The sequence below is a fragment of the Salvelinus alpinus genome, chromosome 12 (assembly GCF_045679555.1).
Source record: "Salvelinus alpinus chromosome 12, SLU_Salpinus.1, whole genome shotgun sequence".
In the NCBI taxonomy this organism is placed as follows: domain Eukaryota; kingdom Metazoa; phylum Chordata; class Actinopteri; order Salmoniformes; family Salmonidae; genus Salvelinus; species Salvelinus alpinus.
The window spans coordinates 53,744,934-53,762,786 of NC_092097.1; the positions used below are offsets into that span (position 1 = coordinate 53,744,934).

General features: G+C 44.6%; 1 protein-coding gene across 5 annotated transcripts in view; it reads left to right on the forward strand.

Moving 5' to 3' along the window:
- The window catches only part of dock3 (dedicator of cytokinesis 3), a 414,918-nt gene that overhangs the window by 126,258 nt on the left and 270,807 nt on the right, over positions 1-17,853 (forward strand). For all 5 annotated transcript variants that reach the window (XM_071336834.1, XM_071336838.1, XM_071336835.1 and 2 more), the window contains exon 3: positions 5,880-5,920. In XM_071336834.1, coding sequence (XP_071192935.1) covers positions 5,880-5,920 — 41 coding nt within the window. The remainder of the gene's footprint in view (positions 1-5,879; positions 5,921-17,853) is intronic.

A 17,853-nucleotide genomic window follows, 5' to 3' on the forward strand; every position in this document is an offset into this window, starting at 1 on the left:
TCTCCGTGACTCCCTGACTCTATAGCCTCCCTGACTCCATAGCCTCCCTGACTCTATAGCCTCCCTGACTCCATAGCCTCCCTGACTCTATAGTCTCCCTGACTCCATAGCCTCCCTGACTCTATAGTCTCCCTGACTCCATAGTCTCCCTGACTCCATAGTCTCCCTGACTCTATAGTCTCCCTGACTCCATAGTCTCCCTGACTCTATAGCCTCCCTGACTCCATAGCCTCCCTGACTCCATAGCCTCCCTGACTCTATAGGTATTCGTAAGAAGCAGGCAAAGCCAGTAGGCAGGTGAGACGGCTGTGACTGTAGCTGTGACTCTGGATGTGAGACAGCTGTGACTGTAGCTGTGACTCTGGATGTGAGACAGCTGTGACTGTAGCTGTGACTCTGGATGTGAGACGGCTGTGACTGTAGCTGTGACTCTGGATGTGAGACGGCTGTGACTCTGGATGTGGGACAGCTGTGTCTGTAGCTGTGACTCTGGATGTGAGACAGCTGTGACTGTAGCTGTGACTCTGGATGTGAGACGGCTGTGACTGTAGCTGTGACTCTGGATGTGAGACAGCTGTGACTGTAGCTGTGACTCTGGATGTGAGACAGCTGTGACTGTAGCTGTGACTCTGGATGTGAGACGGCTGTGACTGTAGCTGTGACTCTGGATGTGAGACAGCTGTGACTGTAGCTGTGACTCTGAATGTGAGACAGCTGTGACTGTAGCTGTGACTCTGGATGTGAGATGGCTGTGACTCTGGATGTGAGACGGCTGTGACTGTAGCTGTGACTCTGGATGTGAGACAGCTGTGACTGTAGCTGTGACTCTGGATGTGAGACGGCTGTGACTGTAGCTGTGACTCTGGATGTGAGACAGCTGTGTCTGTAGCTGTGACTCTGGATGTGGGACGGCTGTGACTGTAGCTGTGACTCTGGATGTGAACTGGACCTGTGTTAACCTACTGATAATGAGTCTGATGGTGTGACATTAGACATGGTTCACTGGGCCTCTCGTTGTGTATCGATCAGGATAGGAGGCCGGGAAGGAGCGACACACACACACACACACACACACACACACACACACACACCGTTATCTGCTCTATCTCTCCAGGGAAATCTACTCTGTCTATTCCATTAACCCTAACGCTTGGTCAGATCACACACAGCTCTGTTGATGGGATGGAATGGGGGGGGGGGGGGGGGGGGGGTTTCTATGTTTCAGAGCAATAAGAGACTTCTCATAGCAGATCCCAGTCCCAGAGATCCTAGAGGATCAATGTTAGTGTGTGTTGAAGGGCTCAAAGCCTGGCCAGTGGTTAGCAGTAGTAGTAGTTCGTATTTGTATTTATTATGGATCCCCATTAGGATGCCCGTTAGCTGCTGCCGAGGCAGTTATACGATTTGTTAAAAATTACAATACATTCAAAACAGACTTCACAACACACTACGTGTGTGCCCTCAGGCCCCTACTCCACAACCACGTATCTACAACACACAAAAAAACATGTTTACGTGTGTGTATAGTGCATATGTTATCGTGTCTGTGATTGTGTGTGTTTCTTCACTGTCTCCGCTGTTCCATAATTTTTTAAATCTGATTCTACTGCTTGCATCAGTTACCTGATGTGGAATAGAGTTCCATGTAGTCATGGCTCTATGTAGTACTGTGCGCCTCCCATAGTCTATTCTGGACTGTGAAGAGACCTCTGGTGGCATGTCTTGTGGGGTATGCATGGGAGGTCTGCTGTGTGCTAGTCGTTTAAACACACTGCTCAGTGCTTTCGACATGTAATGCCTTTCACAAATACAAGTAGTGATGAATTCAATCTCCCCTCCACTTTGAGCCAGGAAAGATTGACATGCATATCATTAACGTTAGCTTTCTTTGTATATCCAAGGGTCAGGATAATAGGACTGCTCTGTTCTGAGGGCTGCTCTGTTCTGAGACAATTGCAATTTGTGGCACCTGACCACACGACTGAACTGACCACACGACTGAACAGTAGTCCAGGTGCGACAAAACTAGAGCCTGAACGATCTACCTTGTTGATATTGCTGTTAAGAAGGCAGAGTAGCGCTTGGTCAGACCTCTCCCCATCTTAGCCACTGTTGTATCAATATGTTTTGACCATGAACTTTTACAATCCAGGGTTACTCCAAGCAGTTTTTAGTCACCTCAACTTGCTCAATTTCCACATTATTTATTACAAGATTTAGTTGAGGTTTAGAATTTAGTGAATGATTTGTCCCAAATACAATTCTTTTAGTTTTTGAAATATTTAGGACTAACTTATTCCTTGCCACCCATTCTGAAACTAACTGCAGCTCTTTGTTTTCAGGGCTGCAGTCATTTCAGTCACTGTAGTAGCTGACGTGTATAGTGTTGAGTCATCCGCATACATAGACACACTGGCTTTACTCAAAAAAGTAAGGGGCCTAGACAGCTGCCAGCTGCCCTGGCTATTTGAGCCAGTAAAGGGGGCTTTACTATTCTTAGGTAACATATTGACTTTTGCTTCCCTCCAGGCCTGAGGGCACACACTTTCTAGTAGGCTTAGATGGAAAATATGGCAAATAGGAGTGGCAATATCGTCCACTAATTTCCTCTGTAATTTTCAATCCAAGTTGTCAGACCCCGGTGGTTTGTCATTGTTGATGTACAACAATAATGTTTTCACCTCTTCAGCACTCACTTTACGGAATTCAAAATTACAATTCTTGTCTTTCATAATTTGGTCAGATATACTTGGATGTGTAGTGTCAGCGTTTGTTGCTGTTAACACAACACAAGGTGTGTCAGTATCCTGTTAACACAACACAAGGTGTGTCAGTATCCTGTTAACACAACACAAGGTGTGTCAGTATCCTGTGTTAACACAACACAAGGTGTGTTAGTATCCTGTTAACACAACACAAGGTGTGTCAGTATCCTGTTAACACAACACAAGGTGTGTTAGTATCCTGTGTTAACACAACACAAGGTGTGTTAGTATCCTGTGTTAACACAACACAAGGTGTGTTAGTATCCTGTGTTAACACAACACAAGGTGTGTCAGTATCCTGTTAACACAACACAAGGTGTGTCAGTATCCTGTGTTAACACAACACAAGGTGTGTTAGTATCCTGTGTTAACACAACACAAGGTGTGTCAGTATCCTGTTAACACAACACAAGGTGTGTCAGTATCCTGTTAACACAACACAAGGTGTGTCAGTATCCTGTTAACACAACACAAGGTGTGTCAGTATCCTGTGTTAATGAAACACATCCAGCAGGCTTCTCTTGCGATGCCACAGGTGTAACAGACAGTGAATAGTATCCAGTCCAGTCAGTCCCTCTCTCTCTCTGTCCGTCCGTCCGTCCGTCTCTCACTCTCTCTCACTCTCTCTCTCACACTCTCTCTTTGCTTTCTCAGCATGCTCTCTGCTCTCTCTCTCTCTCTCTCTCTGTCTGTCTGTCTGTCTGTCTGTCTGTCTGTCTGTCTGTCTGTCTGTCTGTCTGTCTGTCTGTCTGTCTGTCTGTCTGTCTGTCTGTCTGTCTGTCTGTCTGTCTGTCTGTCTGTCTGTCTGTCTGTCTGTCTGTCTGGCTGGCTGTCTGTCTGGCTGTCTGTCTGTCTGTCTGTCTGGCTGTCTGGCCACTGCAGAATAATTTTAATTCCATTATTCCATCAGCTGGAGAGAAGAACTCATTGACACAGCTACACGCTGTGCATTAAAACACCGTGATGTGGTAATTAAACCGTCCATCCGTCCGTCCGTCTCTCTCTCTCTCTCTCTCTCTCTCTCTCTCTGTCTGTCTGTCTGTCTTTCAGTTTGTCTCTCCATCTGTCCATCTGTCTCTCTGTCTGTCTCTTTGTCTCTCTCTGTCCATCTGAATGCTAGCTTCTCTCTTATTTATCTTCCCACATTTCCATATAGTGTTGGGGAATAAGGGAATAAGGGAATAAGATAATAAGGGAATAATGCTAATAGGGAATAAGGGAATAAGGGGATAAGGGAATAAGGGGATAAGGGAATAAGGCTATTAGGGAATAAGGGAATAAGGCTATTAGGGAATAAGGGAATAAGGGGATAAGGGAATAAGGGGATAAGGGAATAAGGCTATTAGGGAATAAGGGAATAAGGCTATTAGGGAATAAGGGAATAATGGAATAAGGCTATTAGGGAATAAGGGAATAAGCCTGTCCGTTGTGAGGTGTTTGTGTGTCTGTGTGTGTGTTTGGTTTGGGCATGTGTGTGTGTGTGTACGTATGCACGCACGCACTTGTGTGTGTGTGCCAATCTGTATTCTCGTTAATTACATTGATGAAACAATTTTCCATATTCAGATGAGAGTTAGCTAGGCTCCTCCAATTATGTGGAAGTATCTGAGGCCCATTTGTCAAGTCTACGAGGCTTCAGGACTCACTGCTGGCTCTCTTATTTAACTTCCCCCTGTGTTATATCGCATTATAACCTTTCACTCTGTAACATGTCTGAGAGTTAGACTACTACAATTATGTTGAGGTCTCAGAGGCCGCAAGGTAACATCAGTCCTACCTGACCCCATTCACTCTCACATTATACTGAACATTAAGGTAACAGCAGTCCTATCTGACCCCATTCACTCTCACATTATACTGAACATTACATCAGTCCTACCTGACCCCATTCACTCTCACATTATACTGATCATTAAGGTAACATCAGTCCTACCTGACCCCATTCACTCTCACATTATACTGAACATTAAGATAACATCAGTCCTACCTGACCCCATTCACTCTCACATTATACTGAACATTACATCAGTCCTACCTGACCCCATTCACTCTCACATTATACTGATCATTAAGGTAACATCAGTCCTACCTGACCCCATTCACTCTCACATTATACTGAACATTAAGGTAACATCAGTCCTACCTGACCCCATTCACTCTCACATTATACTGAACATTACATCAGTCCTACCTGACCCCATTCACTCTCACATTATACTGATCATTAAGGTAACATCAGTCCTACCTGACCCCATTCACTCTCACATTATACTGAACATTAAGGTAACATCAGTCCTACCTGACCCCATTCACTCTCACATTATACTGAATATGACCATGATACTGAAACTGTTGACCGGGTGTTTTCTGCGGGTGGGCTGAGGGTTGATATCAGAGGTATTTTCTGCGGGTGGGCTGAGGGTCGAGATCAGGGGTGTTTTCTGTGGGTGGGCTGAGGGTCGAGATCAGGGGTGTTTTCTGTGGGTGGGCTGAGGGTCGAGATCAGGGGTGTTTTCTGTGGGTGGGCTGAGGGTTGATATCAGGGGTATTTTCTGCGGGTGGGCTGAGGGTCGATATCAGAGGTATTTTCTGTGGGTGGGCTGAGGGTCGATATCAGAGGTATTTTCTGCGGGTGGGCTGAGGGTCGATATCAGGGGTGTTTTCTGCGGGTGGGCTGAGGGTTGATATCAGGGGTGTTTTCTGTGGGTGGGCTGAGGGTCGATATCAGGGGTATTTTCTGCGGGTGGGCTGAGGGTCGATATCAGAGGTATTTTCTGCGGGTGGGCTGAGGGTCGATATCAGGGGTGTTTTCTGTGGGTGGGCTGAGGGTTGATATCATGGGTATTTTCTGCGGGTGGGCTGAGGGTTGATATCAGGGGTATTTTCTGCGGGTGGGCTGAGGGTCGATATCAGGGGTATTTTCTGTGGGTGGGCTGAGGGTTGATATCAGGGGTGTTTTCTGCGGGTGGGCTGAATGTTGATATCAGGGGTATTTTCTGCGGGTGGGCTGAGGGTCGAGATCATGGGTGTTTTCTGCGGGTGTTCTGAGGGTCGAGATCAGGGTTTTTTCCAGATCTCTCCTAAACACTGATTTTGTTATTTTCTCTCTTTCAGGATGGTACCGAGGATTCTCCACCAGGAAGCCTACAATCAAGGTAAATTACCTGGTGCTTTCATTCCTACGACATTTTATTTGAGAGGTCTGTTTCCACACTACTGTCGACCACTATGATTGGCTGTTTAGCTACGCTCACTAGAGTTTACTACTCTGGTTGGCTGTTTATCTACACTCTCTAGTGTTTACCACTCTGATTGGCTGTTTACATACACTCTCTAGTGTTTACCACTCTGATTGGCTGTTTATCTACACTCTCTAGTGTTTACCACTCTGATTGGCTGTTTTCACACTGTAATTGGTGCAGTAGTGTATAGCCATGGGGTTCTGCAGTTTTTCTGCTTCAATTGAAACAAGGGTTAGTGTTTCATACACCTTACCCTCAGTTTGAAGATGTATTCCGGAGAAAGGTGTTTTATACAACAGCCTTCTTGTGTGTTCTCTTTTCGACTCTCTCCACATTTTGCAATCATCTCTCTGCTTCCACTGGCCATTCCACTCAAAACTCGCCTAACTTCTTCCGTGACAACAACACTGTTGAACGCCGTTTCTTCCCCATCAGAAGACTCTACAATGTCTGATTCAATGAACATGTTTTTTACCCAAATCAAGGATTTCCTAATCGTCTGATTCATTTTCAGAGTCAGAGATTGTCAGCGGGGCACGATCGTCCTCCAGAATGTAGTCAATCACAACTTATATCTGTTTATAGAGCTATTAACTTCAGGGAAGCAATGTTGAGAGCAGTAGCAACACTGTTTCAGTTCTTCATGGTATCTTAAAAAAAAGCAGTGGTAGAAAGGATTATCGACACATACTGAGCAGCTCATGTTATAGGCAGAAGCATGCTATATGGCAGGCCAATCCAAACTCATCTTTCGGCATTTCCAGCCCAGCCATTATCTCAGCCAATCATGGCTAGTGGGAAGGTACCTGTATTTGTCACAGGTCAGAGGTCACCTCGGGGTGTACTCCCTGAGGGTGCCACTGGAGGGCACCCTTATGTTTTCTAGTGTCCAGGTGAGCCTGATTGGGCTTATTGGGTTCACCTGGTATATGACTATTTAGGTCCTCTGTGGACTAGGTCGGTTGCTCAGGTCTCTTGTTTTGTTTAGTGATTCATGTGCGTCATTGTTTTGCTGTGTAAGCTTCGGTAAATGTTCTGGATTTATCCTCACCTCTGCCTGCTGTATTTCTCTGCGCCTTGGTTCAAGTTTGTACGAGACTGACTGTAACAGTATTTTTACGTGGCTAAACCAACTAGGCTCATAATTTAATACTTTTATTCATATTTACAGATGGCATACAAGTTTGTTATTAAGGTACATGAAAGTTCACATGTTCCTGAACACATTTTGATAAAAAAAAACTAAAAAACTGTAACGGCTGTCCTCCTCCTCTTCATCCGAAGAGGAGGAGCAGGGATTGAACCAAGGTGCAGCGGGTTGTGAATACATAATGAATTTATTGACAAGACGAAAAAACGAACACGAACTACACTTGAAATGATACAAAATAACAAACGACGTAGACTGACCTAAACATGAGAACTTACATAGACACGAAGAACGCACGAACAGGAACAGACTACATACAAACCGAAACAGTCCCGTGTGGTACGAAATAACATACAGACACGGAAGACAACCACCCACGACAAACAATGTGAAACAACCTCCCTATGTATGTCTCTCAATCAGAGGAAAACGAAAACACCTGCCTCTGATTGAGAGCCATACAAGGTCAATTAAACCTGACACTAAACATAGAACAAACAACACAGACTGCCCACCCAGCTCACGTCCTGACCCACTAAACACAACAATACAAAAGGAAAACAAGGTCAGGAACGTGACAAAAACATTGAAATGCCTCTCCTGTGAAGTAGTGATGTGCAACATACGCCTAGCTTCTTGAAGTGGGAAGCAGGTAGCCTAGTGGTTAGAGCGTTGGGCTAGTAACCAAAAGGTTACTAACCCACTGTTCCCCAGGCGCCGAAGATGTGGGTGTTTTTTAAGGCAGCCCCGACACACCTCTCTGTTTCAGAGGGGTTGGGTTAAATGCGGAAATGCGGACACTTCAGTTGAAGGCTTTCAGTTGTGGCCAAAAGTTTTGAGAATGACACAAATATACATTTTCACAAAGTCTGCTGCCTCAGTTTGTATGATGGCAATTTGCATATACTCCAGAATGTTATGAAGAGTGCTGAGATGAATTGCAATTAATTGCAAAGTCCCTCTTTGCCATGCACATGAACAAATCCCCCAAAAACATGTCCACTGCATTTCAGCCCTGCCACAAAAGGACCAGCTGTCACGCCCTGACCTTAGAGATCCTTATTTATTCTCTATGTTTGGTTAGATCAGGGTTTGAGTCGTGTGGGAAAATCTATGTTTTCTATTTCTTTGTTGTTTTGCCGTGTGTGGTTCCCAATCAGAGGCAGCTGTCTATCGTTGTCTCTGATTGGGGATCATATATAAGTTGTCATTTTCCGTTTGGGTTTTGTGGGGTGTTGTTTTCTGTTTCGGTTGTTTCCCTGACAGAACTGTGCGCTTTGGTTTTCTCCGTTTGTCATTTTGTTTGAGTGTTTTTGTGAACATTAAATTATGAACACTTTCCACGCTGCGCTTTGGTCTCATTCCGACGACGAACGTTACACCAGCTGACATCATGTCAGTGATTCTCTCGTTAACACAGGTGTGAGTGTTGACGAGGACAAGGCTGGAGATCACTCTGTCATGAATAACAGACTGGAAGCTTCAAAAGGAGGGTGGTGCTTGGAATCATTGTTCTTCCTCTGTCAACCATGGTTACCTGCAAGGTAATTTTTGCTTTGCACAAAAAGGGCTTCCCAGGCAAGGATATTGCTGCCAGTAAGATTGCACGTAAATCAACCATTTATCGGATCCTCAAGAACTTCAAGAAGAGCGGTTCAATTGTTGTGAAGAAGGCTTCAGGGCGCCCAAGAAAGTCCAGCAAGCGCCAGGACCGTCTCCTAAAGTTGATTCAGCTGCGGGATCGGGGCACCACCAGTACAGAGCTTGCCATTTGTCATTTTCTCGGGTGAATCCCCTTTCCGATTGTTTGGGGCATCCGGAAAAAAGCTTGTCCGGAGAAGACAAGGTGAGCGCTACCATCAGTCCTGTGTCATGCCAACAGTAAAGCATCCTGAGACCATTCATGTGTGGGGTTGCTTCTCAGCCAAGGGAGTGGGCTTACTCACATTTTTTTCTAAGAACACAGCCATGAATTAAGAATGGTACCAACACATCCTCCGAGAGCATCTTCTCCCAACCATCCAGGAACAGTTTGGTGACGAACAATGCCTTTTCCAGCATGATGGAGCACCTTGCCATAAGGCAAAAGTGATAACTAAGTGGCTCGGGGAACAAAACATTGATATTTTGGGTCCATGCCCAGGAAACTCCCCAGACCTTAATCCCATTGAGAACTTGTGGTCAATCCTCAAGAGGCGGGTGGACAAACAAAACCCCACAAATTCTGACAAACTCCAAGCATTGATTATGCAAGAATGGGCTGCCATCAGTCAGGATGTGGCCCAGAAGTTAATTGACAGCATGCCAGGGCGGATTGCAGAGGTCTTGAAAAAGAAGGGTCAACACTGCAAATATTGACTCTTTGCATCAACTTCATGTAATTGTCCTTTGACACATATGAAATGCTTATAATTATACTTCAGTATTCCATAGTAACATCTGACAAAAATATCTAAATACACTGAGGCAGCAGACTTTGTGAAAATTTATATTTGTGTCATTCTCAAAACTTTTGGCCACGACTGCACAACCTCCTTAAAACGGGTCACATATATTTATGTGGAGATGTTACGGTCACAGACATGTTTGAAATACAATACACTAACAGGCATTCTTTTTCCTGGGAAGAAAAACAGCATGTCCAGGACAAAACATTTAGGTACAGTACAGACAGGTACAGGTCTGAAGCTGTACTATATCAGGTATGAAGCTGTACTATATCAGGAGGTCTGTATTTGTACTATATCAGGTCTGAAGCTGTACTATATCAGGTCTGAAGCTGTACTATATCAGGTCTGAAGCTGAACAATATCAGGAGGTATGAAGTTGTACTATATCAGGAGGTCTGATGCTGTACTATATCAGGAGGTCTGAAGCTGTACTATAGCAGGTCTGAAGCTGTACTATATCAGGAGGTTTGTAGCTGTACTATATCAGGAGGTCTGAAGCTGTACTATATCAGGAGGTCTGAAGCTGTACTATATCAGGTATGAAGCTGTACTATCTCAGGAGTTCTGAAGCTGTACTATATCAGGAGGTCTAAAGCTGTCCTATATCAGGAGGTCTGTAGCTGTACTGTATCAGGAGGTCTGAAGCTGTACTATATCAGGTATGAAGCTGTACTATATCAGGTCTGAAGCTGTACTATATCAGATCTGAAGCTGTACAATATCAGGTATGAAGCTGTACTATTTCAGGAGTTCTGAAGCTGTACTATATCAGGTCTGAAGCTGTACTATATCAGGTATGAAGCTGTACTATGTCAGGTCTGAAGCTGTACTATATCAGGAGGTATGAAGCTGTACTATTTCAGGAGTTCTGAAGCTGTACTATATCAGGAGGTCTGAAGCTGTACTATATCAGGAGGTCTGAAGCTGTACTATATCAGGAGGTCTGAAGCTGTACTATATCAGGAGGTCTGAAGCTGTACTATATCAGGTCTGAAGCTGTACTATATCAGGTTTGAAGCTGTACTATATCAGGTTTGAAGCAGTACTATTTCAGGAGTTCTGAAGCTGTACTATATCAGGAGGTCTGAAGCTGTACAATATCAGGTTTGAAGCTGTACTATATCAGGTTTGAAGCTGTACTATATCAGGTCTGAAGCTGTACTATATCAGGAGTTCTGAAGCTGTACTATATCAGGAGGTCTGAAGCTGTACTATATCAGGTATGAAGCTGTACTATTTCAGGAGTTCTGAAGCTGTACTATATCAGGTCTGAAGCTGTACTGTATCAGGAGGCCTAAATATCTACTCTATCAGGCCTGAAGCTGTACTATAGCAGGTCTGAAGCTGTACTCTATCAGGTCTGAAGCTGTACTATATCAGGAGGTCTGAAGCTGTACTATATCAGGTCTGAAGCTGTACTATAGCAGGTCTGAAGCTGTACTATATCAGGAGGTCTGAAGCTGTACTATATCAGGAGGTCTGAAGCTGTACTATATCAGGAGGTCTGTCCTATTGTCTGATCCCCTCCTGCTGCTTTGTTCGCCTTTTATAGGCTGGTACAGGATGGTACACACATAAGCGCACACACAAATGCACACGCACGTTCACACACACACAGAACCGTGGTAGTTCTAGACAACAGAGATAAAGCACCATCCTTTAACCCCATTACTGTACATCCTTTGTTGTTAGATAACCGGTTGACCTCTTTAGAAGCCAGTTTGTACTAATACAATGTATCAATGTCAAAAAACGAACTGTACAAAAACAATTCTTTACCACTAAAAGCCATTTTGTATGATACATTTTTATAAACAGTACCTAGAGAGAAGTAATATTACAGTGGCAATTAAGTCCTTTTTCTACTTAACCAGATGACTGGACGCATGCTAGCTGTACCCGTAGACTTCTAGTCATTGTGCTAATGCTAATTAGCAATGGCTCACACAACTACAGTACCTTCAACTTTTTTCAAACAGCACGCAGATATACAAAAGGTATCCACGTCTTCATTGCCAAAATCTCGCACCATCCCTTCAACGGTACATAAGGGTTAGGGTTAGGGTCCCTTCAACGGTACATAAGGGTTAGGGTTAGGGTCCCTTCAACGGTACATAAGGGTTAGGGTTAGGGTCCCTTCAACGGTACATAAGGGTTAGGGTTAGGGTCCCTTCAACGGTACATAAGGGTTAGGGTTAGGGTCCCTTCAACGGTACATAAGGGTTAGGGTCCCTTCAACGGTACATAAGGGTTAGGGTTAGGGTCCCTTCAACGGTACATAAGGGTTAGGGTTAGGGTCCCTTCAACGGTACATAAGGGTTAGGGTTAGGGTCCCTTCAACGGTACATAAGGGTTAGGGTCCCTTCAACGGTACATAAGGGTTAGGGTTAGGGTCCCTTCAACGGTACATAAGGGTTAGGGTTAGGGTCCCTTCAACGGTACATAAGGGTTAGGGTTAGGGTCCCTTCAACGGTACATAAGGGTTAGGGTTAGGGTCCCTTCAACGGTACATAAGGGTTAGGGTTAGGGTCCCTTCAACGGTACATAAGGGTTAGGGTTAGGGTCCCTTCAACGGTACATAAGGGTTAGGGTTAGGGTCCCTTCAACGGTACATAAGGGTTAGGGTTAGGGTCCCTTCAACGGTACATAAGGGTTAGGGTTAGGGTCCCTTCAACGGTACATAAGGGTTAGGGTTAGGGTCCCTTCAACGGTACATAAGGGTTAGGGTTAGGGTCCCTTCAACGGTACATAAGGGTTAGGGTTAGGGTCCCTTCAACGGTACATAAGGGTTAGGGTTAGGGTCCCTTCAACGGTACATAAGGGTTAGGGTTAGGGTCCCTTCAACGGTACATAAGGGTTAGGGTTAGGGTCCCTTCAACGGTACATAAGGGTTAGGGTTAGGGTCCCTTCAACGGTACATAAGGGTTAGGGTTAGGGTCCCTTCAACGGTACATAAGGGTTAGGGTCCCTTCAACGGTACATAAGGGTTAGGGTTAGGGTCCCTTCAACGGTACATAAGGGTTAGGGTTAGGGTCCCTTCAACGGTACATAAGGGTTAGGGTTAGGGTCCCTTCAACGGTACATAAGGGTTAGGGTTAGGGTCCCTTCAACGGTACATAAGGGTTAGGGTCCCTTCAACGGTACATAAGGGTTAGGGTTAGGGTCCCTTCAACGGTACATAAGGGTTAGGGTTAGGGTCCCTTCAACGGTACATAAGGGTTAGGGTTAGGGTCCCTTCAACGGTACATAAGGGTTAGGGTTAGGGTCCCTTCAACGGTACATAAGGGTTAGGGTTAGGGTCCCTTCAACGGTACATAAGGGTTAGGGTTAGGGTCCCTTCAACGGTACATAAGGGTTAGGGTTAGGGTCCCTTCAACGGTACATAAGGGTTAGGGTTAGGGTCCCTTCAACGGTACATAAGGGTTAGGGTTAGGGTCCCTTCAACGGTACATAAGGGTTAGGGTCCCTTCAACGGTACATAAGGGTTAGGGTTAGGGTCCCTTCAACGGTACATAAGGGTTAGGGTTAGGGTCCCTTCAACGGTACATAAGGGTTAGGGTTAGGGTCCCTTCAACGGTACATAAGGGTTAGGGTTAGGGTCCCTTCAACGGTACATAAGGGTTAGGGTTAGGGTCCCTTCAACGGTACATAAGGGTTAGGGTTAGGGTCCCTTCAACGGTACATAAGGGTTAGGGTTAGGGTCCCTTCAACGGTACATAAGGGTTAGGGTTAGGGTCCCTTCAACGGTACATAAGGGTTAGGGTTAGGGTCCCTTCAACGGTACATAAGGGTTAGGGTCCCTTCAACGGTACATAAGGGTTAGGGTTAGGGTCCCTTCAACGGTACATAAGGGTTAGGGTTAGGGTCCCTTCAACGGTACATAAGGGTTAGGGTCCCTTCAACGGTACATAAGGGTTAGGGTCCCTTCAACGGTACATAAGGGTTAGGGTTAGGGTCCCTTCAACGGTACATAAGGGTTAGGGTTAGGGTCCCTTCAACGGTACATAAGGGTTAGGGTTAGGGTCCCTTCAACGGTACATAAGGGTTAGGGTTAGGGTCCCTTCAACGGTACATAAGGGTTAGGGTTAGGGTCCCTTCAACGGTACATAAGGGTTAGGGTTAGGGTCCCTTCAACGGTACATAAGGGTTAGGGTTAGGGTCCCTTCAACGGTACATAAGGGTTAGGGTTAGGGTCCCTTCAACGGTACATAAGGGTTAGGGTTAGGGTCCCTTCAACGGTACATAAGGGTTAGGGTTAGGGTCCCTTCAACGGTACATAAGGGTTAGGGTTAGGGTCCCTTCAACGGTACATAAGGGTTAGGGTTAGGGTCCCTTCAACGGTACATAAGGGTTAGGGTTAGGGTCCCTTCAACGGTACATAAGGGTTAGGGTTAGGGTCCCTTCAACGGTACATAAGGGTTAGGGTTAGGGTCCCTTCAACGGTACATAAGGGTTAGGGTTAGGGTCCCTTCAACGGTACATAAGGGTTAGGGTTAGGGTCCCTTCAACGGTACATAAGGGTTAGGGTTAGGGTCCCTTCAACGGTACATAAGGGTTAGGGTTAGGGTCCCTTCAACGGTACATAAGGGTTAGGGTTAGGGTCCCTTCAACGGTACATAAGGGTTAGGGTTAGGGTCCCTTCAACGGTACATAAGGGTTAGGGTCCCTTCAACGGTACATAAGGGTTAGGGTTAGGGTCCCTTCAACGGTACATAAGGGTTAGGGTCCCTTCAACGGTACATAAGGGTTAGGGTCCCTTCAACGGTACATAAGGGTTAGGGTTAGGGTCCCTTCAACGGTACATAAGGGTTAGGGTTAGGGTCCCTTCAACGGTACATAAGGGTTAGGGTCCCTTCAACGGTACATAAGGGTTAGGGTTAGGGTCCCTTCAACGGTACATAAGGGTTAGGGTCCCTTCAATGGTACATAAGGGTTAGGGTCCCTTCAACGGTACATAAGGGTTAGGGTTAGGGTCCCTTCAACGGTACATAAGGGTTAGGGTCCCTTCAACGGTACATAAGACGCAGCTCAAGTTGCATAGATGTTTTATTCATAACACTAGAGGACTCTATAACGCTGTAATCTGAAACTATTTAATGTATGTTTCTCTGTGTTGTCAGGCGTTCTCTTTGAAGCTTCTACAACACCAGTCATTAGGCTTAATTGTTTTGCACTTTGAGGCAGAGGGCCTTTTTTTGTATTTTTCAGCTTCTGTGTTATAGACTTAATTTTAAATTACAACCTAAAACTGTAGCACTTAGAAGTGCTAGGTGTTTTACTTTTAATCTATCTTATTTAAACTTGATTTAATCAGTGAAGTCACATTGAGATTGAGCCCTGGCCAAGCAAGCAGCACAGATGAGTTACCTTTAGTGTGGTCTGTAACCTGTGATGTAGCCTCTATTGGATTGAACTGTGTGTAAAGGGCGGCAGGTAGCCTAGTGGCAGGTAGCCTAGCTAGTGGCAGGTAGCCTAGTGGCAGGTAGCCTAGCTAGTGGCAGGTAGCCTAGTGGCAGGTAGCCCAGCGGCAGATAGCCTAGCAGCAGGTAACCTAGTGGCAGGTAGCCTAGCTAGTGGCAGGTAGCCTAGTGGCAGGTAGCCTAGCTAGTGGCAGGTAGCCTAGTGGCAGGTAGCCTAGCTAGTGGCAGGTAGCCTAGTGGCAGGTAGCCTAGCTAGTGGCAGGTAGCCCAGCGGCAGGTAGCCTAGCAGCAGGTAGCCTAGTGGCAGGTAGCCTAGCTAGTGGCAGGTATTCTAGTGGCAGGTAGCCTAGAGGCTGGGAGTAGAGGAGAGGAAAGGAAAGAGAGAGGAGAGGAAAGGGAGAGGAGAGAAAATGGAGAGGCAAGGAGAGGAAAGAGAGAGGAGAGGAGAGGAGAGAGGATAGGAAAGAGAGAGGAATAAGAATGGAAAGGAAAGAGAGGAAAGGGAGATGAGAGGAAATGAGAGGAGATGAGAGGAGATGAGAGGAGATGAGAGGTTAGGCAGTAGAAATCCCAAGGCAGTGAAGGGGACATTGCCCTGTGTAGGTTGCCATCTTTCATATGGGATGTTAAACGGGTGTCCTGACTCTGTGGTCACTAAAGATCCCATGGCACGTATCATAAGAGTAGGGGTGTTAACCCTGGTGTCCTGGCTAAATGTCCAATTTGGCTCATGGTCACCTAATCATCCCCAGCTTCCAATTGGCTCAGTCATCCCCCTGCTCTCTCCTTTAGCTATTCCCCAGGTTGTTGCTGTAAATGAGTATGTGTCCTCTGTCAACTTACCTGGTAAAATATATTTAAATACTTTATATACTAAAGTATATATATTTCTATAAGTGTATTTGTGTTTTAACAGATTAATCTGTGTTGACGAACCATCTCTCTGACTCAAACATCTGGTGTCAATCCTAGTATGGTAAATTCTGGTAATCCAGTGATTTTATAATTGTTAAACGACGTGAGATAGGAGCTATCAGAAAGGTTACTCAAAGGTATTTATGCCCATGTGACTAACAGGATTGATAAATGACTAAATCATTTGCATGAGGACTCCATTCTAAATGAGGACTGTAACCTATAACTCCATTCTAAATGAGGACTGTAACCTATAACTCCATTCTATATGAGGACTGTAACCTATAACTCCATTCTATATGAGGACTGTAACCTCTAACTCCGTTCTAAATGAGGACTGTAACCTATAACTCCATTCTAAATGAGGACTGTAACCTATAACTCCATTCTAAATGAGGACTGTAATCTCTAACTCCATTCTAAATGAGGACTGTAATCTCTAACTCCATTCTAAATGAGGACTGTAATCTATAACTCAGTTCTAAATGAGGACTGTAACCTATAACTCCGTTCTAAATGAGGACTGTAATCTCTAACTCCGTTCTAAATGAGGACTGTAACCTCTAACTCCATTCTAAATGAGGACTGTAACCTATAACTCCATTCTAAATGAGGACTGTAATCTCTAACTCCATTCTAAATGAGGACTGTAATCTCTAACTCCATTCTAAATGAGGACTGTAATCTCTAACTCCATTCTAAATGAGGACTGTAACCTATAACTCCATTCTAAATGAGGACTGTAATCTCTAACTCCATTCTAAATGAGGACTGTAATCTCTAACTCCATTCTAAATGAGGACTGTAATCTATAACTCAGTTCTAAATGAGGACTGTAACCTATAACTCCGTTCTAAATGAGGACTGTAACCTATAACTCCATTCTAAATGAGGACTGTAACCTATAACTCCATTCTAAATGAGGACTGTAACCTATAACTCCATTCTAAATGAGGACTGTAATCTCTAACTCCATTCTAAATGAGGACTGTAACCTATAACTCCGTTCTAAATGAGGACTGTAATCTCTAACTCCATTCTAAATGAGGACTGTAACCTCTAACTCCGGTCTAAATGAGGACTGTAATCTATAACTCAGTTCTAAATGAGGACTGTAACCTCTAACTCAGTTCTAAATGAGGACTGTAACCTCTAACTCCATTCTAAATGAGGACTGTAACCTCTAACTCCGGTCTAAATGAGGACTGTAACCTATAACTCTATTCTAAATGAGGACTGTAACCTATAACTCCATTCAAAATGAGGACTGTAACCTATAACTCCATTCTAAATGAGGACGTAACTAACTGTTTGGTACATAGTATTTCTAAAATCTGCTGACATACTGCGTGTGTGTGTGCGCATGTGTGTGTGCGCGTGTGTGTGCGCGTGTGTGTGTGCGCGCGTGTGTGTGTGTGTCCGCATCAAATCAAATGATCAAATCAAATTGTATTTGTCATGAATACAACAGGTATTTCACCTTACAGTGAAATGCTTACTTACAAGCCCTTAACCAACAATGCAGTTTTAAGAAAACAAGTGTTAAGAAATTATTTACTAAAATAAACTGAAGTAAGAAATAAAGAAATACAAATAGAAAAATTATGGATTAAAGCATAGTAGCATTTATCAAGCATTTTTTTGAAAAACAGTATATTAGCACCTATGATAGCGTCTGAACGGTCTCCATTTATCAACCAGAAGTCATGTATATCTACTGCCAAGCAAGGCTAGAACTGAAACATGTATATCTACTGTCAAGCAAGGCTAGAACTGAAACATGTATATCTACTGCCAAGCAAGGTTAGAACTGAAACATGTATATCTACTGTCAAGCAAGGCTAGAACTGAAACATGTATATCTACTGTCAAGCAAGGCTAGAACTGAAACATGTATATCTACTGCCAAGC